The 23,388-nt window shown below is 44.6% G+C and overlaps 1 protein-coding gene across 1 annotated transcript in view; it reads left to right on the plus strand.

The window, feature by feature from the left end:
• LOC117228735 (uncharacterized) overlaps positions 1–23,388 on the plus strand; it is a 40,647-nt gene that overhangs the window by 10,402 nt on the left and 6,857 nt on the right. The window contains exons 3-4 of the mRNA XM_033484701.2: positions 23,077–23,170; positions 23,253–23,374. Coding sequence (XP_033340592.1) covers positions 23,077–23,170; positions 23,253–23,374 — 216 coding nt within the window. The remainder of the gene's footprint in view (positions 1–23,076; positions 23,171–23,252; positions 23,375–23,388) is intronic.

Consider the following 23,388-nt stretch of genomic DNA (forward strand, 5'->3'; position numbering starts at 1 on the left):
GACCCCGGCGGCCGCGCGCGCGGCTGCCCTTCGACATCCCGCGGCGACGCTTCCTGTCGCGGGATCCGCAGAGGACCCCGCCGTCCGGCTATTCTGTTAGCGTGCTGGGATCGACGGAATAATTTACCGCTATTCAGACGGGAATACCCGGCCCTCCCCGCGCCGAGACAATGTAGACACGCGAGCGGATCCCCGCGTTCGACGACGGCGGCTCCGACGCGCGAGATTGATCACCGCGGCGCGCCGCGGCGGTCTTCATTTTGGAGCACTCTCGATGCCCGCTAATGATCCCACGGGATCGATGTGGTCGCGCCGTGTCTCCCGGTAATTCCTTTTCCCTTGACCGAGGGGCCCCGCGGCCGTCAAATCGCTCTTGGAATCCGGCGCGGACGCGTCGCTGCCGAGTGCGAATCCGTGTAAGCGCATTCTGCGCTTCGTTTTCGCCGATTCGTCTTGCGACCCCTTTCGCGGACTCTATGCTCGACCGGATCGGAATTATTTCCAATTGATGGATGCTCTCCGGTTGTTGAGCGTGAAGTTCGAACGAGGCGTTTTTCATTAATCGATCAATTTAGCATCATTTCCCAGTCGTTATTACTGGTAAAGATATTATCATTTACAGAAATCATGATCGCGCGCGGATCAAGACTTCTGTTAATTTAATATCATTTCCCAGTCGTTATTACTGATAAAGATATTAACCCTTTGCACTCGAAGCCATTTTAACTGTAAATCTAAATTAACTTTTCCGACTTATAGTATTTCCATTTTATACGACAAAGTCCATTTTATGCATACGAAATTGAGTTGAACATTTTTTCGAAATCAATACCACCAGTTCAAGATTAATAATTAGGATAATTAGAGCTTCATCGATCTCGAGAGAATGAAATAAAATAGAAACTTGTTTCTGTTCTCAAATAGATTCACTGGGTTGAAAATAACGTAACAACAATGTTCGGTGGTTATTAGGCTGCGGATTTTATGCATTTATGGGAAAAGTTAGGGTTAGTTATTGTTCAACCCCTTTGCAGTCGAGACTTTTTTAAACTGTAAATCTAAATTAATTTTTCTGACTTATGGTATCTCCATTTTATACGACAAAGAGCATTTTATGCATATGAAATTTAGTCTTGTGACTCATACAACAATTAGACTTTTAACAATTTTTTACATCTAAAAACTTTTATAATATAACAATTATCTTGAAACGTGATGTAACAATTTTAATGGTGCCTCAGAGTCACCGCTCGAGTGCAAAGAGGGTTAACATTTTTAACATTAAGATTTCTAATCGGATCTCGAGCAAACAATTTATTCATCCAAATGCCTAAATTTCTAAAAAAATATTGCCGATCGGCGGTATAACTATATTTACTTACTGAATAAAATTATTGTTACAATTTAACAAATACAGTAATTATCACGCCGATAAATCGATTTTAGTGTATCACTTTGTATCACAGAAATTTTCATTTTATAAGTTCGATTTTATAAATTCGACAAAGTTCTCTTCGCCGCAAGGCTCGCCCGGTCTCCCCTCCCTTCCCCCTCCTATTTGAACGAAGGCGTACGACGGTGATAAACGCAGTACGCCGTCTTTAAAGATAGCGCGAGACTTTATGTAATTTTCGGTAGCCAGTTTCAGGCTCGTTTGGAAAAGTTCAGCCGGCCTCCCGGCGTTTTTTTCCCCCGGGGAACCCGTAGAACGAGCGACGCCGGATAAGGGAGGGAGACATTAGGCGCTAACGAGACCGATAACTCGGGTTGTTCGTCGTTCGTAGGTACGCGAAGCGAAGCGGCCGGGTTTGGTGGACGCGATCGAGGTCGGATTCGCGAGAATCGTTAAATCGGCCGCGCGCGGAGAACGAGTCGCGTTTAATACACACAATATTAATGGGAGCAGTTCTTTGTACGCGGGCAAGTTATACCGGAATAACTTGTTCCGATCGGTTCCCACTGGCTGCCCGGACGATTGGCGAACCCCTGCGCCCTACGCGGGGGAACAATGGTGCCGCGGGCGTCGTCGGCGCGGATTTCTGGCCGCCTCGAAAATCGTCGTGCCGAGTGGATCGATTTCCTCGAAACGCGCGCCGCGCTATCGAGAATAATTTGCATTCCGCGCCGGGGAAAACGAGAAAGAGAGAAAGAGAGAGAGAAAGAGAGAGAGAGAGAGAGAGAGAGAGAATAGAATTTCAATTTTCCCTTCTCGATAAATCAAGCTCCGGGGCCGTCAGTCCGCGGGGCGGGTACAGTTGGACTCGTTAGCCGACTAACAGCTCGCCGAAGGAATCTGCTCCCCCGATCTTTCGCTCCGAGGCCGGCCGCAGAATTCTAATCGGGCCGACCGTTTCTGCCGCGTACACGCGAGACAATGGAATGGCGATCGCGCGGAATACGAAAAGAAACGAGGAAGAAACACGCCGGTGGAGCGGAGGGTGGGAGCGAGCGTCCCAACGATCCGCGATCCGCGGGAGAGCGAACGGGACCGACCGGCTTGATTTCTCGCCGAGCAAGAACTGTATAGTTTGTAGCATAAGCTTCGCGTCCATTCAGCGGTCGTAAACTCCGTATGCCAGCTGTCCTAGCGCTAGACACGTCGGATAAAAACGTCCTCGCGGAGTTTCGCGGGCTTCGTTGCCCGGCGACGAAAACGTAATAACACGGTGTTATTGTAATATCGAGTTATGTTTCTGTAAACGAAGCTCGCCGTTCGAACGGTAATCGCTGGTTTCGGCGATAGAAAATTGCCGGGACACGTTCGTTGGAGGATCAAGATACGATCGGGAAATCGTTCGGGAAAATACCGAGGCGCGGACCTTCGCGATTTATTCCGGCGGTGTTTATTTTAGCTTAAGAGTGATCGCACGCGGTGCGATCTGCGATAATAAAACGAGGTCGGAACGGATTCAACGAATTCAGAGTTTGGTATTGTTCGAATTCTTTCGGATAGATGGTTTATCGAAATGAATTCTTCGAACGAATTCGTTTCGGTCAGACGTTTCATTCGAATGAGAATTATTCGTTATTCGTGAGAAATTATTCTGTCTATTTATTCAAATAATTCTTTATTTTTTATTCGGATGAAGTATTCGAATTATTCCTCACTTTTTATTCGAATAAAGTATTCGAATTATTTTTCTCTTTTTATTCGAATAAAATATTCGAATTATTCTTCTCTTTTTATTCGAATAAAGTATTCGAATTATTCTTCTCTTTTTATTCGAATTATTCTTTTCTTTTTATTCGAATAAAGTATTCGAATTATTCTTTTCTTTTTATTCGAATAAAGTATTCGAATTAATCTTTTCTTTTTATTCGAATAAAGTATTCGAATTATTCTTTTCTTTTTATTCGAATAAAGTATTCGAATTATTCTTCTCTTTTTATTCGAATTATTCTTTTCTTTTTATTCGAATAAAGTATTCGAATTATTCTTCTTTTTTTATTCGAATAAAGTATTTGAATTATTCTTCTCTTTTTATTCGAATTATTCTTCTCTTTTTATTCAAATAAAGTATTCGAATTAATCTTTTCTTTTTATTCGAATAAAGTATTCGAATCATTCTCCATTTTTTATTCGAATAAAATATTCGAATAATTCTTCATTTTTTGATTCCAATAGATTATTCGAATAATTCTTCATTTTTTTATTCCAATAGATTATTCAAATAATTCTTCATTTTATTATTCTAATAGATTAATCAAATAAAGATCGTCATCAAAAATTAACTATGGAAAAACACTACATAATTCTATAATTCTTATTGAAATAGATTATATCATTTCCCGGGTTAATTCCTGTACAAACAAATTCTTATTCGAATGACAAATAACTTCTTCTTCGATCGAATTTGTATTCGAATAAAATGTTACTCCTATAAATTGTTACCTAGATAAATTTTGATTCGATTGCATATTCACGCGACAACGTCGAATAAAATTTTATCCCTTCGCCGTCGTCTGAATAAAATTTCGCTCGACCGAGAAATAAACGTGCAGACTTTCGCGAGAACCGCGGATCCCGGAGAGGCTATTATTTCCCGCGGATCTCGCACGAGTTCGATAACGATTCGAAATTAAGACGGAGTTGGAAACGTAGGTGTTAAGGTTTAGAAACGAGCCGGTCGGGCCCTAAACAAAATCGTTAGCGTCGTCAGGGATGGCGAGTCCCGGTGCAAGGCACCCCGGGACGTTATACGTATCCGTTGCAGCTAGTCGTCCTTCTCTCGACGCCCCCCCCCTCCCCCAGCTCGTCCTGGCGATCCTCCTCCGTACGCGGTTTCTTTTCCTCCCCGTTGCGACGACAACTTTTTGCTCGCCGCGAGGTTAACATACTTCCTGCCCCGCGACGGGCTGAAATTCCACGCGATAGTCGTCACGATACGCAGCAAGAAGCTAATCGAGCTGCCCGGAGCGGTCCCGCGGGAGAAGGAATCTCCACGGGGTGCCAAAGGAACGCTCTCAGCCTCTTTCGCAGTTCGATCTCGAAGTCTCGGGACTCGGGACGATGAAAATCCCGCGCGACCGCGACTGCCTTTCGAACTCCAAAGACGGGTGTCCATCTGAGAGTAAAACTCTCGACAATTGCTCTACAGGGTATTCCAGAAATGTCTCGCAATTCGGAAATGGAGGATTCCTGAGGTCATTTGAAGTAACTTTTTCCTTTGCGAAAATGCAATCCGCGGCTTCGTTTACGAGTTATTAACGAAAAACGCGGACCAATTGGCGCTCCGCCCTCGCGACCACCGCCGTAGAGTCAGACGGCCGACGCGACGAGGCATTGGTCACGAGGGCGAAGCGCCGACCGCCCTCGCTCTCCGATTGGTCCGCGTTTTTCGTCGATAACTCGTAAACGAAGCCGCGGATTGCATTTTCGCAAAGGAAAAAGTTACTTCAAATGACCTGAGGAACCCCTCGCTTCCAGATTGCGAGACATTTTTGAGACACGCTGTATAATTTCGTATACGCGAGGATCCCTTACCTTTCCCCTCATTTCCCGCTTACACAATAATTTCGGGACAACCCGTGGAGCGTTTTACTCTCAGATGGACACCCGCTTTAACGCGACCGTTTGATGAACCGGCCAAGAGGAGCGCGGCGGGGGGGGGGGGGGATTCGTGTACCCGGATCGTCGGGAGGCCCGCTGAACGGTGTTTCGAGGATTAACACCCCGTAAAACGGCCGGTTGTTCTCGTCGCGACGGGAGCAGAGAACGGCCGCCTAAGGAGAAGTCGGGACGCGCGGAACGGCCTCTCGGAAACGCATCCCCTAATATTAGTCCGCTACAAATGTTGCGTCGCGCGGCCAAAACTCGTTACACGGAATTCTATTTTTCCTTTCGGCCCGCGAGGATTTAACGCTGGCCACGTGGCGCACCAGCCATCAGACTCAGCTAATGAGTTCGCGCGTCGCGGCGAACGTTATTTTCATTGGGTTTTCTATGTAATCGAACACCGAGAATCGCCTTTCTCCTCGACGACGAATTTGTTTTAACGGACGCCGCCGAGCTCTCTTAAGAAGAAGAAACTGTTTTAAGGATTACAAGCAAACGAATCGTTGGCACTTTTCGCAAGTGTTGCGAACGGCGATATATCGTCAGCGCTAAAAGGGTTAAGACAGCTCTATCTACGCATTAAAATCTCGTTGGCAAAACTGTATCGAAGCGAATGGAGCATATTTTGCTCGAATAAACAGCTTCTGAAGAAAAAGGATCTACAATTTTATATATTCGCTTAAAAATCCGACATTTCGTACGCATTGACCTAACAATAAGATCCTTAAGGTTGCGGGGTCGCCGCACACTATGACGACCCACACATAGAAGAAAACCATGTACGTTTGCAGAGGTTTACATCCACTAAAACTGACGCTGTAATATCGAAGTGTGCAGTTCACAAGTGGAAAATTTAGACTCCCGAAAGACTAAACTCGGAGGCTTCGGTTGTAGAAATATCCGTTTTGCAGTTATTGTGGAGATATTTTATTTATTATGGAGTTATTGCCGAGACGATAAATAGTCATTTTCGGATGCCATAACGAGCCAATCGGACGCCGATCTAGCCACGGTAGCACAGCAGCTCGGCGCTGCTTTCGTCGTATAAAATCGACGGCGACTGCGAAGTAAATTCTCGCGACGATCGCCGGCAGCATCCCCGAGTCGGTGTTTCGCGATCCGAGGGCTTCGACGGTGTCTAATGAAGAGCAACGCGAGCCGGAGCGAGTCGCGCGACGATGAAAACGCCGATCCGGAAATAACCCGGCCCGTAAACGCGTTCTTACGCCGCGCCGGGAAAAAGAGGAGCGCGCGGGGCCGTTTAACGGGCGGCGTTGAAAAAGCACGGCCAGGTGACTCTGCCGCCGGTGGCTGGTCCCGAGGGTTCGTAATGGCCGGCTTTACGGTTTCACGGTTCGAGCTCCCCGGTCTCGAACTAATCCCGCGAATTAAGGCTCGTTAATACGCGGCCAGAAATAGCGGCTTCCAGCGGAACGAAAGGCGAAGAGAGAGAGAGAGCCGAGCCGAGCGGAGACCTCGCTGGAACGGCTCGCGTGTCCGCGCCGGGTCCGCGGCGAAATTTAGCAAAGAACCGACCGGCAGAAGAACCGCCGACGAATTAATTATCATCTCATTCGACGGCGAACGCGATTCCAGGAGATACCTGCGATCGGCCGCTGCACGTTCATCGCCGATCTCAGCGCCCGCTCGGCCGCCGCCGATTTGTCGCCGGTTTTTCGCGAGCCGCGTTACGCAATCGCTCCCTCGGATCTCGGCGGCTCAGGTGGATCGAAATGACCCGTTCCCGATGCCCGGACTATTACCTGGTTGCCTGGATAGCCGGCCGGCTGGCTCGTTGCTTTTCTACGGCGTCGATTTTTCTCCGGGCGCGCGCATCTTTATGCAAATGGCACTCTCGCGAGCTGGTTTCTGGAGGATGAAATTGAAAGTAAATCGCCGGAACTTGTTACGGGTGTTTTCGTCCCTTCTTTTCTTCTTCTTTTTTTCTTTTTCGTGCTCTTGGGAGAAATAGCTACGAATTATTATCAACCGTTTCTCTCTGCCGAGTTTCGAAGATCAAAGGGACATGCCTCGACGTTTTAGTGCACTGACGCGCCGGGGATTTACGACGTTCGACGATATATACGACGAGCAACCAGCCCGTCTTCTTTCGATCTATAGATCGCAGTGAAATGTACTGCTCGAAAAAATTATACCGCGCACAAATTTTGGTCGAAGTTTTCCTATCGCGCGCGTCCGACGACGCCGGTGCTGCTTGCGTGCCGAAAGTGCACCGGTTGCTTCGAAGTGCTGCAACTTCGCGGGAAAAAATCGCAGCCGAATTTCTTTTTTTTTAAATTCAAGGGGAAAGATCGAACTTCGCGCGGCCGTGAACGGCATGTCCGAGAAAAATTTTACGAGGTCCGTGCGTTTCGTCGAATTTTGTAATTCTCGATACGGCGATCTTCGATATGGCAAACGTGGCCTCGCATTTGGGTGGTCACAGTGGCGAGGGTGCGTCGAGCTTGAAATCCAGAAACGCGAGCTGAAAGCAGAGGTTCCAAGCTTCGATTTAAGAGAAAAGCGACCATCCTGTGTCGATTTCTCGCGGAGCGATCGTCGCTCGAAGTTGACCAATTTATATCCGAAATCGTAATTTCGCCTCGTAATTTCCTCGAGCGGACGCGAAGTTCGACGCGATCGAAGAGGAACGGCAATTCCGGCGTCGTTTCGCTTTCATCTCCGCGCGGACGCCGCATCAAATATTTATAGGCGAGCGTAATACAACAATTACAGCCGCGGGGAATTCGTGAACCGTCACGCGGCGCCGTCTATTTTTAATCGCGCGATTACGCCGGTTTTCCGAAACGGCTGAAAGCGTTCGCCGGAAAGCAGGCATTTCGGTAACGAACAGAGGGGGGAGGAGGGAGAGGGAGGGCGACAGTCCATGCCGGGAAAATAAATATTCCCGGTGCGGCATTGCTCGTGGTACAGGCCTATTTTTACCGCGATTCCGTGCGGCGTGCCGGCGACGCGGATTCTCTCGAGGTTTCCCGCGACATTACGGCCGTTCAATGATCCGGATTCGATCGGCGCGGCGCGGCGCGGCGTCTAATCTCGCCACAATGCAGGCAACACGCGTGTCCGCTTTTTTCGCGGAGTGGCCACTCCTCGCCGCGCGGAATTGAGTTTCATCGTCGATTTCGCAAAACGCTTCGGGACAGGAGACCGGAGAGTCGCAGTCGGGCTCTGCGCACCGTTTCATTAGATTCCGTTGAAGTGGGCGGACAATCGCGTCGTGTGCTCCTCATCGGACCCAAGGGAGACGGTAAATCACGCGGTGATCTCATCACGGCATTAAGATATTGCATACAGAGCGAAAGGGAGCGAGAGAGACGAACCGTGGGAGAGAAAGAGATGGAGAGGCCCACGGGGAAGTAGAGCCGAGACACGATAAACAAGCAACCGCCGCTACCGTAGCTCGCAATAAATTCCGTGGGAGTCCGGCACGACGTTCTTCCGACGCGTGACACGTTAAGGCGGATCCATGGATCACGGACAACGACGGACGGTGCTCGGGGCTCGTCGTTTTACAGCGTAAATCTGCCGGATGCGGCGCGCGCCCGCTGCGAATCCTCCTTCTAATCCCCGTAAATAAAGTAAGCCGATTCGAGGATCGCCGCTCTATTTTCGATCGTGGATCGTGCTAATCGCGCGGGAAGACAGCCCCGTGATAATCGGCTTCTTCGAGAGCAAACAAAGATAGAGATACAAGACCGTGTTCTTTATACGACGATTAACGCGAATTAACGCAATAACGCCGTTTCCGCGGAATTCCTTGGATAACGCTTCCGAGGAAAACGAAGCCCGCGATACGAGCAATCGTTCCGTTATTTACGACAACGCTTATCTCGGTGTAAACGCGCGCGATTTTTCCTTCGTTCGCCGATCAGCCGGATTAATTCTGAGAATCGATTGATGCGTGACGTCGGATTTTATTTGCGAGAGATTTTTTTCTCTTGCTCTTGACGTGTTACAGTGAATTGTCGCCAGTTGTAAATCAAGCTTGTAACTCAAAGTGGACAATTTCGGAAGAGGAGATGCGATTAGCCGAGAACCTCGCGGTTCGTTTTTATAGCCGTTGACAATCGGCAATTATTAAGACGTGGCGCGAGGCTCGAATGATCGTATCTCATCTTCGCAAAATTGTCCATTTTTGTTCACAAGCAGAAGGACAATTGGGGAGAATTTACTGTACAGTGGTTTCTCCCGGAAATGCCAAATTTCGGGTTGCTGTGAATTTCCCTGTGCTAGTGCTACGCCTATGCGATTTATTGCTATTGTCGGTCAAGCGTGTGATGCGGCATGCGACGCGAATTCCCGGAAGACAATACAAAATGATCTGTTTGGGTGTGATTGTCGAATCGTGGCCTCCGAATTGTCTTCGAATCGTGTCACGTGGCCTCCGAATTGCCTTCGAAACGTGGCAAAAAATTAGAAATAAAAAGGTTAAGTCACCGGCCGCTGTCTTTCTTTGCCTCGAGTTTCCACAGGGTGTTCCATAATTATGTTAACACCGGGGAAAGGTTGATTCCTGAGGTCATTTGAAGTAACTTTTTCCTTAGCAAAAATGCGTTCCGCGGCTTCGTTTACGAGTTATTAGCGAAAAACGCGGACCAATCGAAGAGCGAGGGAGATCGGCGCTCCGCCCTCGCGACCACTGCCGCTGAGTCAGACGGCCGACGCGACGAGGCATTGGCCGCGAGGGCGAAGCGCCGACCGCCCTCGCTTTCCGATTGGTCAGCGTTTTCTGTTAATAACTCGTAAACGAAGCCACGGATTGCATTTTCGCTGAGGAAAAAGTTTCTTCAAATGATCTCAGGAATTACCGCTTTTCGGGAGTTAACATAATTATGGAATATTTTATATAAAAAACGAGCCGCGAGGCCCGGAGAATCGCGACTTACTATTCTCAGATTTGCCAGTATCAATTCCAACCTTCGAACATTTCTGGGAGAAATTAATATTTCTCTCTTTTTATTAAAATTTCTGTTCGAGTCTTGGAAAAATATAGGAAAAGTATATCATATAATATATATTATATTACATATCCATATAAATAAGGAAAAATATATCAAAAATATTCCAGAATTCCAACAGGCGCACGATTTACGTGGCTCGTAAATTGAATAAGTCGCGCACCGGCCGTCTAATCAGCGTGCACGTGGCACGTGAGGGGCCAGCAGCGTGTAAACGAGCAGATCGGAACGACAGACGAATCGCGAAATCCGAAGGCGTCGTTCAGCCCGAGCGCGTTCTTTCGCAAAACGCTCGGAGCGTTCGCGGAAGGGACGAGCGCAGCATGACGAGGCTGCCACGTTCTGCTGAATCGCGTCTCTCGGACGAGATAAGCGTAAAGAGATCCCGTGCAACGTCGCGGAACATTGTGGCTACGACCTTCCGGCGCTCTCCTGACCGTGTCGTCACGATCCAGAGACCATTGCTCTTTAAAGGAGGAGCACGAAATCTATTTTCCACTTATCGTTACCACGCGGCTCTGCGACCTGGCCCGTTCAAGCTGCCAGCCACGGTATTAAACGATCGAAACGTTTGACCCTTTGCTCGTGTGCAACGGATGCATCGGCCGCTGCAACCTCGCTAAGCCCATTCAGACGTTCGCTCGGAAAAATTGTTCGTGCGATCATGCGCACCTATTTCAAACTGGCTGCAACGTTGTAACTGTTCTGCGTCGACTGTTCTGCATCGACGATCCAAAACGGTTTGGAGGAGATCGATAGATCGCGGACTTTTTGTGCGAAATAATTGCGAAATTCTTTGTCGGAAGTGGCTTTTCATTTCTTCGATCATTTTTAGAGGTTGGAAACGATACGTTGGGCCACTGCTTTTTAGACTTCCGACTGTGATTATCGGACGATTTTTGACACAATGTAAGTTTAATCTTTTGCAGTCGAAGCTATTTTAACTGGAAATCCAAAATAGTTCTGGTGATCTATAGTATTTATATGCTATGCAACTTGTGTGTGGTGCATTTTATACCTATGCAATTGAATTACGTGACTCCTGCAATAGTTACGCTTTGTACAGTTTTTTAAAAATATAAACAAATTTGACAATGTTAAAATTATAACATTTTGTAATGGCAGTTTAGAGGGCAAAGGGTTAATCTCGAGGGTCTCGACTGCAAAGGGGTAATCGTCACCTAATTACTCGATTCACAGAGATTAAATTAACACTAGGTTTACGAAATCCGTCAAAACGACGGTTTATTTATAATTATCTTAATTTATAATTATTCAGATTGCAAAGATACAATCATGAGTTAATATAAATGTTAATATAAATGATACAATAAATGAGATAATATAAAAGTAAATATAAATGATACAATAAATGAGTTGATATAAATGTGAATATAAATGATACAATAAATAAGTTAATATAAATGTTAATAAAAATGATATATAATATAATATATATAATATAATATTATATATAATATAATATATATAATATAATATGATATATAATATAATAATATTACAACAACACCGGTAAAGATCAGAACAAATACCTTGACGGCCCAGCCATCCAGCGCACGGAGTCCAGATCCGCTGATTGGCTCAGCCGTCAGCTGATCTCATTGGTCACTGTTTTTCGTTAATAAATCGTAAACAAAAACCCTTCGTTCCATTTTCGCTAAGGAAAAAGTTACCTTAAACAACCTCAGGAATCCCCATTTCCAAATTCCGAGATATTTTTAGGACACCCTGTACACGCGCCGACGAACTGTGTCTCATCCCTAAACGCGCGACGGTTCCAAGAGCATTTCCGTGCGACGATTCGACGCAAACTTCAATTAAAAAACCTGCACCGAAAGATTCGCGAGCGACGGATCAAATCCCGTCGACCGTCGACGACCACCGGAAGCTCCCAAAGAGAAGAACCTCCCAAGATGGCGGCACTTCTGGAACAGCCCTACGACGACACGACGGTCGGCCCTGAAAATTCCAATTAACGTGGACGAATGATTTCTCCGTCGATCCGGCCGCGAGGGGATCGTTCAGGAAAGTGTCAGAGGCTCGGACGGTGTTCGCGGTCGATTTCGAAGCTGCTCCGTCTTCATCCCGCGGCTTTTTGCGCGGCCGGGGGAGAACCGTGGACGACGCGGCGCGGAGCGGCGAGGCCGGTGCGGCGGCGTCGGCTGATTCGCGGAATTCTCATGAAGCGGACATACGCGGCAGGATTTACGCGACGTCGCGCCGCGGGCCCGGGACGTCATCCTGACCATAGTAGGTGGACACCGAGGACCTTGGCCTTCGGATGCGTGCGCGACCGCGCGGCGTGGGGGATATAAATCAGACCGCGATCTCGCCATAGCGAGCGTTCCATCGGCGAGTAGTCCGTATTAAATCGGCGGTAGTCCACCGTCGAAGAAATCCCCGGCCATTTTCGGACGTTGGACACTCCGGCCGCGCTACCATCTACGGTATAGTCGGGGCGTCAGCCCGCGAAACCGATGTCATTGCTTCCGAACCTTATCCATCTTCTTCGGCCACGGTTCACGGGCTACCTGTCCGTCTCCCTTTTTTCCCGGGCCCCGCCCCCGCGCCCCGGGACCGTCCGCCACCGACTTTTTGCCGGGCCCTCTTCGCCGGGGCCTTCTGCGCTTTGTTGCGGCGCTGCGCGTTGCGGCGCTGCGGCGTCGCATCGCGTCGCGTCGCGGCGAAAATGGTTTCATCGCGTCTCTTTCGACCGCGCTGGATCGAGGCTTTGTGCTTTATGTTGCGGCTGTTGCTGCTGCTTCTTCTTCTTCTTCTTCTTGTTCTTCTTGTTCTTCGTTTTCTTCTTCTTCTTCGGCCGACGCGCTCGTCGCGCTACTTTGTTTGCTCGGATCGAATTGACGCGCGTCGAATCTCGTTCTTCCGGCACGCGGTTCTTTGCCCGGATTTTTGCGGAACCCGTGTCGATGGACATTTCTTCTGACTGTCTTGTTTGGAGGAATGCTTTTCTGATTGTACGCGAAACGCGTAGTGTACACACTTCGCCGCTCTCTAGGCTTATGGCTTTATCGGCTTTTGGGACGGTTTCGAAGACGCGTGTAGAACGCGCTGGTCGAGATAGTTGTCTCGGTGGGATCGTGTCGCTTAAATCGATCTTGTTTTTGAAAGTCTGGAGCGGTGGACGAATTTTGCGAGCGGATTTGAAGTCTGCGGGTCGTAATCTGTGAGAAATGATGTATAATAGGTCGCACAAAAATTTGCGGACTTGTAGGTGGTACTGGATAAATTGTAATGTTGTTGGAAAATTTCGAGTTCGATAGAAATTTTCAAAAATGTTGAAATGAAATGAAATGAAATGAAAATGAAATGCGGTACGTTGTCTCTATTTTTTATTAGCTCTGTAATCTTTATCTTTACATCTCGTTTTTGTCAAAAGATCTTCGATTTTGGCCATAATAAAAGGTCATGCAAAACAATCACTGGAAGTGTTAACAACGACAGAAAAATCAAGCGTAAATTTCCGATTGCACTTTCAATGAAATCCTGTATTATCTACATTGTTCTTCTCGCAATAAAAAACTCAAAGAATGCTCGGACAACTACAAACAAGCAGCAAAGGTTATGTCATACTTAGAAGAAACCAAATTGTTCAGCGAAATTATATAGTAACATAAAAAGCCTGGATTAAGGAAATAACGTAAAATGTAATACAAAATTATAATGTAATATTGCATATTACACTACATGTAACCTATCATTTCGGGAAATGAGTGGTTCCTGAGGTTATTCGAAGTAACTTTTTCCTTTACGAAAATTTTCTCCGAGGCATCGTTCACGAGTTGTTAACAAAAAAGCACTGATCAATGAGAGGCAAGATCGGCTAGCGCGAAGCGGCCGAGCCGACAGCGGACGACGCTCAGTTCCTCTCATTGGCTCGGCCGTCACATGCCAACCGCGCTCGCCTCTCATTGGTCACTGTTTTTCGTTAATAACTCGTAAACGAAGCCGCGGATTGCAATTTCGCTGAGGAAAAAGATACTTGAAATCACCTCAGGAACCCCTCATTTCTCGAAACTGCCATAATTTTGGGACTTCCTGTATAGCGACTTCAGAAACCTAGATTGAGAAAGTGATTAGAAAATTTAATGCAATTCTATTGAATATATTACACTACATATAACTCTACAATGATATATATAATATAATAATATAAATATGTAATATAATATACATAATAATATATATAATAATATATATAGTAATATATCAAATTAAACTAAAATATAAATCTGTTAAATAAATAATAAATATTATAATAATGTATATTATTATATTAATTATATATAATATAAATAATAATAAATATTATCTGTTAAATTAAAATATAACTCTACTCTATTATCCCAGAAATGTGCGCTAATTGCAATTAAGCAGACGCGAGAATCGGCGATTACAAAAATTAGCCGCGATTCTCGAGCGTCTACTCTTCTCAAATCATCCATTTCGAGAGAAATTACCGCATCGAGAGTTTCAGTCTCAGCTCAAGACAAAAAACCGAACCAAATGATTTAACGACGCAGCAATAACTTCGAAGAACAACCACGAAGGAGAGCCAGCCACAAAGAAAGAACAGAACGAACTCCGTCGAGAGTCCGTATCTGCTCATAACAACGCTTCGTGCGACAAAATGATCGCGAGGCTCCCAGCGAGCCTTGTTGTAGTTGGAAATAATAAACGAAAAAGAAAAAGAAAAAAAGAAAAAGAAAAAAGCTCCTTGCGTTCAGCCAAAATCTGGAAGCGATCCGTGCTGGCACAATTTGTCGCGCCGTGGTCGGGCACCCGGGGAAAAAAGGTGCAGGCGGCTCGGAGCGGCGAACAAGAGAGCCGGACAGGCAGAAGACAAGAGGAATTCGTATTCAGCGTGGCGGACATGGCCAAACTAGGCTGAAGCCCGCGGCGTCTTGCATGTCCTTGTTCGAAGCGCAAAAACCGCGCGCCGTGTAAAAGGGAAGTAATTCCGAGGGATGGACACGAGCTGGGCCCGTGTACCAGATCCCCGGCGATCTCCGCGAGGATTCATTGCCGTTCGCGGAGAAGATGGATCCGCGGTGGATTGTTAATAAAGATCGGGAAGCTCGCGCAACAGCGAATGATTCACCCGGCATTACGTATGCGAGCCGGGTTTTAATACCGTTTCGCGTCGAGGCGACCGCGCATCCCTGCCCCGGCACCCTGCCCGGCACCCTGCGCGGCACCCTGCCCGGACACATTCCATTTGGCCGCGGCGCTGGCGGCCACCTAGGCGCGTTCTCCGCGTGGTTTAGTGTACCTGTAACTGTACCTGAGCGCGGCGAGCATTCGTTTCGCCGTTTATTCCTGTGGGAACTCGCGGCAGACGAGCTTCGCCTGTCCGCTCGACACCGGGCCCCGACGCGCGCGACGGATTTGCGAGCGCTCTAGGAGGCCCGCGGAAGGGCGGAGGACGAGCGGGGAAGCGGCCCCCTCGGCGTGGACTACTTCAACGACCGGGGAGAATCGGCCGAGAGAACCTGTTCCTTTTTATAGCGCCGGCCGCGGGGAAATTAATTGTGCAATACGGGAACATCGTTAACCCTGAACTCTGCCGGAGACGCGATCTGCCGATCCGAGCCGTCGCGACGCAAGCTCTGCCGAGAGCTAACCAGATCATAAACTCGGGGAGCACAACGAAATTATCGCGGCGGGCTCGAGCGGATTCGACGCGATTCATCGCGCCGTGCTGCGCCGTAAAGTCCGTCGCCGAGCAGATTCGCGTCGCGCTCGCGTGACACTGCCTGTTTAGAGAACCCCTCGATTATCATTTCGCGAGCCAAACGCCGTCTCCTGCATCGTGCTAGGAGGTGGCGAAGTGCCGTTGTTCAATTTCGCGACGGAGATCGACTCGTTAACGCCGTGTCGTAAAAAATAGACGCGGTCCTCGCGGGTTCACAGGAAATCGCGCGATTATTTTAACGGGTTAGAATCAGAGCTGAATGATATAGTATTGCAAATGGGAAATATAGTGGATAGGTATTTTATTTTAGATCGTGCATGTATATTTTTGAAAAGAAAATATTTTATATATATTTTTTTTCAATTTTATGTTCTGTTCGAAATTCTGTTTTATTATGAATTGCGAAGAATCGATTGTTTAACCATCGCGCTGGCGACACCCTTGGTTCGATGTTGCTTTTTATAAATTATTATAAATTATTGTAAATTATTATTTATATATATTATAATATCTTATCTTTATTTTGTATTTTTTTAGAAGATTCTAAAAACAGTCAACTGGAACATCTGAATATATCCTCTTTTGTTAAATAAAAGGGCCAGTTTTCTAAAATCTGGATACACTGTCTGAAAGTAGAGATTTCAAGCTTTAATTTGAAAAAAGAGTCGTTGTCCTAAGGTTTTTTTCGTGGAGCTATCGTCAGTCGAAGCTGACCAATGCGCAAAACTTGGCAATTTTCGATATGACAAACATGGCTTCACATTTAAAAGGTTACAGTGGCGAGGGTGCATCAAACTTAAAATTCATAGTATAATGTCTGAAAGTAGAGGTTTCAAGCTTTAATTTAAAAAAAGAGTCGTTGTCCTAACGTGATTTCTCGCGGAATTATCGTCACTCGAAGTTGGCCAAAGCGCAAAACTTGGCAATTTTCGATATGACAAACATGGCTTCACATTTAAAAGGTTACAGTGGCGAGGGTGCATCAAACTTAAAATTCATAGTATAATATCTGAAAGTAGAGGTTTCAAGCTTTAATTTAAAAAAAGAGTCGTTGTCCTAACGTGATTTCTCGCGAAGTTATCGTCACTCGAAGTTGGCCAATGTGGCCTCCGAATTGCCTTCGTATCGTGGCAAAAAGATTCTAATCTTTTTAGCTCTTTTATTTCTAAATAAAAGAGTTAAGTCTGGCCGCTTTATTCTTTTTATTTATGGCCGCCGCCTCTTTGTGCCTACTGCCCGGAGTTTCTATAAAAACGAGTACAACAATTAGTACTTTAATTACAATTCCGACCTCCGAACATTTCTGGCCAGAAATTACTATACTTCGCTAACTAAAACTGTCCCGTTTCTCAATCCTTTCCGATAAAAAGAACGGTGCTTCCCGAAGAAGTGCACCTACCCACCATGATCAAACACAGGAGTCACCGTGCGTCAAGGACAAATACGAAAACGCATAAACGAATAAAATCCTCCTGCGCGAATTATTCGCCGAGAAAATTAGCTCGTTTCGACTCAGTCTCTTCGCGGAACACGCCAAGGATGATTCGTTTAGCATAGAAACCTGCAAAAAGTATCGATCAAAGTGCTAAACAGCTTCCACGAGCGATCCATTACGTCCCGAATGCAAACAACGAGATTAAATCGAGCCCGAAATGGCGAACATTGCGATTTGCGACGCGTACGAAAGGAGTCCCGCGCGACTCGGTCATTTTCTCCGTCCACGCGATCGGAGAAGACAATCGGCGTGTTCTGTTTCCGCTGGACCATCCCGCCGCGGCTCGCTTACTATTATCATTGTCCATTCAGTGTCGGGTTTCTCAAGCAGCCCGACCTCGATGAGGTAACTGCGGCGGGTTTCGAGTCCCCATTGTCTAGCGTAATGGGGGTACGTGGGCCGTTGAAAGCAGGGTGTGATCTGTGCCAGTTCCACTTTCGACAGACCGGCTTCTGCCACCCCTCGCTGATTGCGTTCGATCGAAATAGTTGAATAGATTCGCTGGAAAATTAATGTTTATTACAGAAATTCATATAATTAACGCTAAAACTACCGAGCTCCAAATGCAATATTTTATAACGATTACAAGATTATATTATTTTATGTTATTTTATATCATTATATTATTTTTATTGGAAATGGGTAGATAAATAAAAGTAAAACGCAGTGAATTAAACTTATCCCTTTTAGTTTATTAATTTGATGTACGAGGAAGGACCGTCTTTACTCTCCTGATTGCTCCAGGAGACTGAAGACTATTCACAAAGACGAAACCAAAAACGTCACCTAAAGACAAAGAGCACTCTGTTCTATATACATATGAAATCATTGTTTATCTAATGGTACTCTGGCGAGACTCTCGGCGTCGATTCGTTTTTGTAACTTATATGCTAGAAGGAAAAATTTCTGAGTATTCAAAAAGAGAGAAAATAATCCAATAATTTTACATTATTTTATATTATTTTATATTATTTTATATTATATTATTATATTATTAAATATTATTTTATATTATTTTATTTTATATTATATTATATCATTAAATATTATTTTACATTATTTTATGTTATTTTATGTTATTTTATTGCAATGTATGCTTGATTAAAGTTTTTTTTTTATCTCAGAATTTCTCGTAGAAACATTTTTACAATATCAAGATTTGTTAAAGAAGAAAATCAGGAACCACTCATTTCGACTGATTTCATAGTTTTAATAATAATACAATTTTTGGAACAGGATCTTTGGCAAAGTACGATTGCATTGAGCTTTTTTGTGCGTTTATGACAATAATGGTTGATGCACTAAAAAGTGAAGATATTAAAAGGATATTAGAAAAAGTATGTTCACCTAACTTCCGTTTCTGATGATTTAGGCTATACTGATTTTTTCTGTAAAGATTACCGGTCTAAATATGCAGAAACAGTTGGCGATTATTTTACTATTCAACATTGCACATTATTATGAAAATAACATTATAATCTTCACAACATTAACATTGTGACGTTATAATATTAACGTAACATCATGGCATTGATTTTATAATATTAATATGACATTAATTTTATAATATTAAAGTAACATCGTGAGATTAATTTTATAATATTAATATAAGATTATGAGATTAATTTTATAATGTTAACCTAACATCATAACATTAATTTTATAATATCAATGTAACATTATGACAATTTTATAATATTAAAGCAACGTCATGAGATTAATTTCATAATATTATTATAACATTAACCTAACATCATGAGATTAATATCATAATATTAATATAACATTATGACATTAATTTGATAAATATTAAAATAACATCGTGAGATTAATTTTTTAATATCAACGTAACATCATGGCATTAATGTTATAATATTAACATAACATCATGGCATTAATTTTATATGTAAAATCATGACATTAATTCTATAGCATTGACGTAACATTATCATCACACAAACGCATCAATGAAAAATGACGAGGTTCTCATTACCGTCAAGTTATTATCGCACAGTATTGTATTGGGTTGGCAACTAAGTAAATGCCGATTTGTTCAATGAAACAAAAAATTTTTTTTCCTTGAAATGAATGTATTTTGTAATGTATCTGTAATGTATTTTCCATTTTGTTCGATGATCTTTTGCCATCTCTCCGACAACTTGAAAATTCCACGCTCGTAGAAAGTCTGATCCTTTTCGGCCAAAAACTGAGTTAAGTGAGATTTTACAGCGTCATCATCGTTCAAAGTTTTACCACGAAGGGAGTTGTCCAGGGATCGAAATAAGTGGTAATCCGATGGCGCGAGATCAGGGCTATATGGTGGGTGTACCATCAATTCCCAAGCAATATCCATCAATTTTTGCCGAGTGGACAAAGACGTGTGCGGCCTAGCATTGTTCTGCTGAAAAATGACACCTTTACGATCGACCAATTCTGGTCGCTTTTCCTTGACCGCTGCATTCAATTTGTCCAGTTGCTAACATTCACGGATAATACAAAATAACATAATAATAATAATAATAATAATTTTATAATATAACATTTACGGATATCATAAAAATGGGAGTGAGAGACATCTATAACTGAAATCGGCAATTACTTAGTTGCCAACCCAATACATCGCAATACGTTGTTATATATATCCGTACCTTCTGTAACGCTAGCTGTACCATAAATGGATCCACGTGGTTGGCAGTGGTGGAGCGCGCGGCCAGTAGGCACGATCAAAGGGTCGAAGAGATTCGCGAGTCGGATTTCGAGGTGCCCACGCGCTCGGCCCTCGTTGACATTGTGCAACGGCCGATTAGCGACGCCGGCGGTTACGTCGCGATGCCATTTACGAGCCGGCAAATTGAGTTTAGTGCCTCGTGCTCGCCGTTACAGCCTTGGAGAATGCTGGACGATAGCCGGGAACGCTGGCTCCTCTATTAACTCTTTGCTTAAGAACGGGTAATTGCGCGCTCGTTTTTTCGCGACGATGCCGCTCCGCTCGGGAAACCTGGTTACGATTTCGTCCGCCGGACGAGGAGGGGTGTGGGCGAGGCGAGGGGATTCCTGTCGATGCGGTTTTTTGCGCGGCTACCATCGCGGACACGTGTGCCCGCGACCCATCGGCCGGAATGACGGGTATCTCGGATTTTGCGCGGCGGAAAGAAAGCACGAACGATTGTTGTTCGAGCAGCGATTTTTCTTGCCCGGCCGCCGGGCAATTATGGTTGGCTAGTTTGGCGAACGAGCCTTTTAGGAAATCGAGACTATGGTTTCCGAAGGGTTGCGAGGTCCCGTGTCGCGGCGGGGGTTACTCGATTCCGAGTTTTAAATGCGCGACGTTTGCAAGAAGCGTTTCCGAGATCGCCGGCCGCCGATGGCTTGCGAAAACGACGCGGTCGGAAATGACGGGGGAAGTTCATGAAAGTCGAAGAACGTGCTCATCGGCATCGTGGGAACTTTTTCTAACGTCTCGAGTACACGGGGATTACGAAGAAGCGCGTACGAACTATCCCGAAATACTCTTCGCGGACCTCGAACGAAACGAACGAAACCGTAGCAATTAAAAATAATGTCGACGCCGTTGCGCAAGGAAGGACCAAGCGAGGAAGTTAATTATTTCCAACGATTTCACGACGCGTTAAAATTTTAAACGAGATGTTGCAACGACGATAATTAGATGTAGACCGGGCCATCGTAATCTCGCTTTCTTAATTGGATAGGTGTTACCACTAGAGTTGAGCTAATTGAATTACATTGTAATTCAGATATATTGTATTCGAATTACATCGTAATTCAATTATTTTGTATTTGAATTACATTGTAATTCAGTTATGTTGTGTTTGAATTACATAGTAATTCAGTTATGTTGTATTTGGATTACATAGTAATTCAGATATATTGTATTTGAATTAAATTGTAATTTAGTTATATTGTATTTGAATTATATATATATATATATATATATATATATATATATATATATATATATATATATATACATTGTGATTCAGTTATATTGTATTCGAATTATATTCTAATTCAATTGAATAATTCAAACTTTTGAATTAATTCAATCACTAATTATTTTGTGATCAGGAGTGTAATTGAAATACAATGCAATTGAATGATAATTTAATTCAATGACGATCTAAATTACAAATTTAAATATAATCGAATCGCTTTGTTTTTTTAATTCAATGACGATTTGAATTACAAATTACAATGTAATTGAATTACTATTTAATCATAATTCCTTGAGTAATTATTTAATTAGAACCTTATTCGAAAATCGTAGAACCACCCCCATTAAAAAATCTACAATGTAATCCCCACGTTTCTAAAAAATCTGCAAATTATCTATCTAAGACATTGCGACGTCTCGATTATGTCTTGTGCAAAATAATCTCAAGAAAGATTAAAATTGCTCGAAATAAAAAAGAAAAGAAGACAAGATCTAAGCTGTAACAAGCTGCGTCATCTCTCTGATCCTCGGAACGGTCTTGGTTTGTAGACCGAATTGCTCAGCCCGTCGCGATGTAACTGGTTTCTTCTTTTATCGTCGAATCTGTTATCTCGTTCGAACGACCGCGGGATTAGGTTCGAAGGTGAAAGAGATTCCCGTGTGTTGGCGTACCGTACTTATCCAATCGTGCGACAAGCATCGCCGGTTAATAGGCTGTCGCAGCCAGAATTACGAAAACCGTCTTAATCGCGTTCAATTGGAATCCACGCGACCCGTCGTCCATTACATCGGTGCTCGCAGCTGTTTAATCCGTTAATCTCAGGTCGTTTTTACAACGATCCGGCTACGTGACGAAACACGACCGACGAAATTGCTTCCCCCTCGCCCGTACAATTCGTGGCCGGATCGGCGTTTCGGGATCATTGTCGCCGATCGTTTCACGATTGTTACGACGATTCTCGTTTTCGAGTACAGTAATTTCTCCCGGAAATGCCAAATTTCAGGTCGCTGCGAATTTCCCTGTGCTTTCAACATGCAAGGGTTACTGTAAACTGCTGTAACTTTGCGAGAAAAAATCGCAGCCGAGTATCTTTTTTTTTAAATTAAAGGGAAAAGATCGAACTTCGTTCTGCTGCAAACGGCATCTAGGACAAAAATTTTCCAAAGTTTGTGCAATTCGTCGAATTCGACAATATTCAATATGACTAGAGATGAGATGATATGGCCTCACGTTTAAAGGGTTGCAGTGGCGAGAGCGCATGGAACTTAAGATCCGGATACACTGTCCGAAAGCAGAGTTTTCAAGCTTTAATTTAAAAAAAGAATCGTTACCCTAAGGTGATTTTTCGCGGAGCTATTGTCAGTCGAATCTGACCAATGCACATTTCGTCAAACTTGGCAATTTTCGATAAACATGGCTTCACATTTAAAGGGTTACAGAGGTGAGGGTGCATCAAACTTAAAATTCATAGTATAATATCTGAAAGTAGAGGTTTCAAGCTTTAATTTAAAAAAAGAGTCATTGTCTTGAGGTGATTTTTCGCAGAGTTATCGTTACTCGAAGTTGACCAATTTATATCCATTTTTCTGTGCCATGCTCGTGTCACGTAGCCTCCGAATTGCCTTCGAATCGCGTCAAGTGGCCTCCGAATTGCCTTCAAATCGTGGCAAAAAATTAGAAATAAAAAAGTTAAGTCAAGAGGCTCGAAGAATCGCGACTTAGTATTCTCGGATCCGCCATTTTCAATTCCGACCTCCGAACATTTCCGGGAGAAATTACAGTAACGCGCCGAGTCACGTCTCGCAACGCTCTTCGAATCAGCGGATAATTAATCGTGACTGGATTTCTGCTAATTTTAGAGCGAAAACTGGACGATCGTGACCAACGGGAACAATAGGTCCAGCTGGGTGCGCTTGCTCGACGAGGAGCCCGTTGCCGAGCCGTCGAACAACAGTGAGTACTTCGTCGAAATATCCCTCCGAATTTAGCTTCTCGATGGAAGCGTGATCTTTATCGTTTCAATCCGATGTTGCAGGATCCACGAGATCGACGTTTTTCACGAACTGGAGCGAATGGTCGGTCTGCGACCGTCATTGCACGCAGAACCGCGTCCGCAGGTGTAGATCGAAGAAGAAATGCGGAACCACGTTGCACAGGGTACGTTGAAACGT

This window comes from Megalopta genalis, chromosome 12 (genome assembly GCF_051020955.1).
Source record: "Megalopta genalis isolate 19385.01 chromosome 12, iyMegGena1_principal, whole genome shotgun sequence".
Lineage (NCBI taxonomy): Eukaryota > Metazoa > Arthropoda > Insecta > Hymenoptera > Halictidae > Megalopta > Megalopta genalis.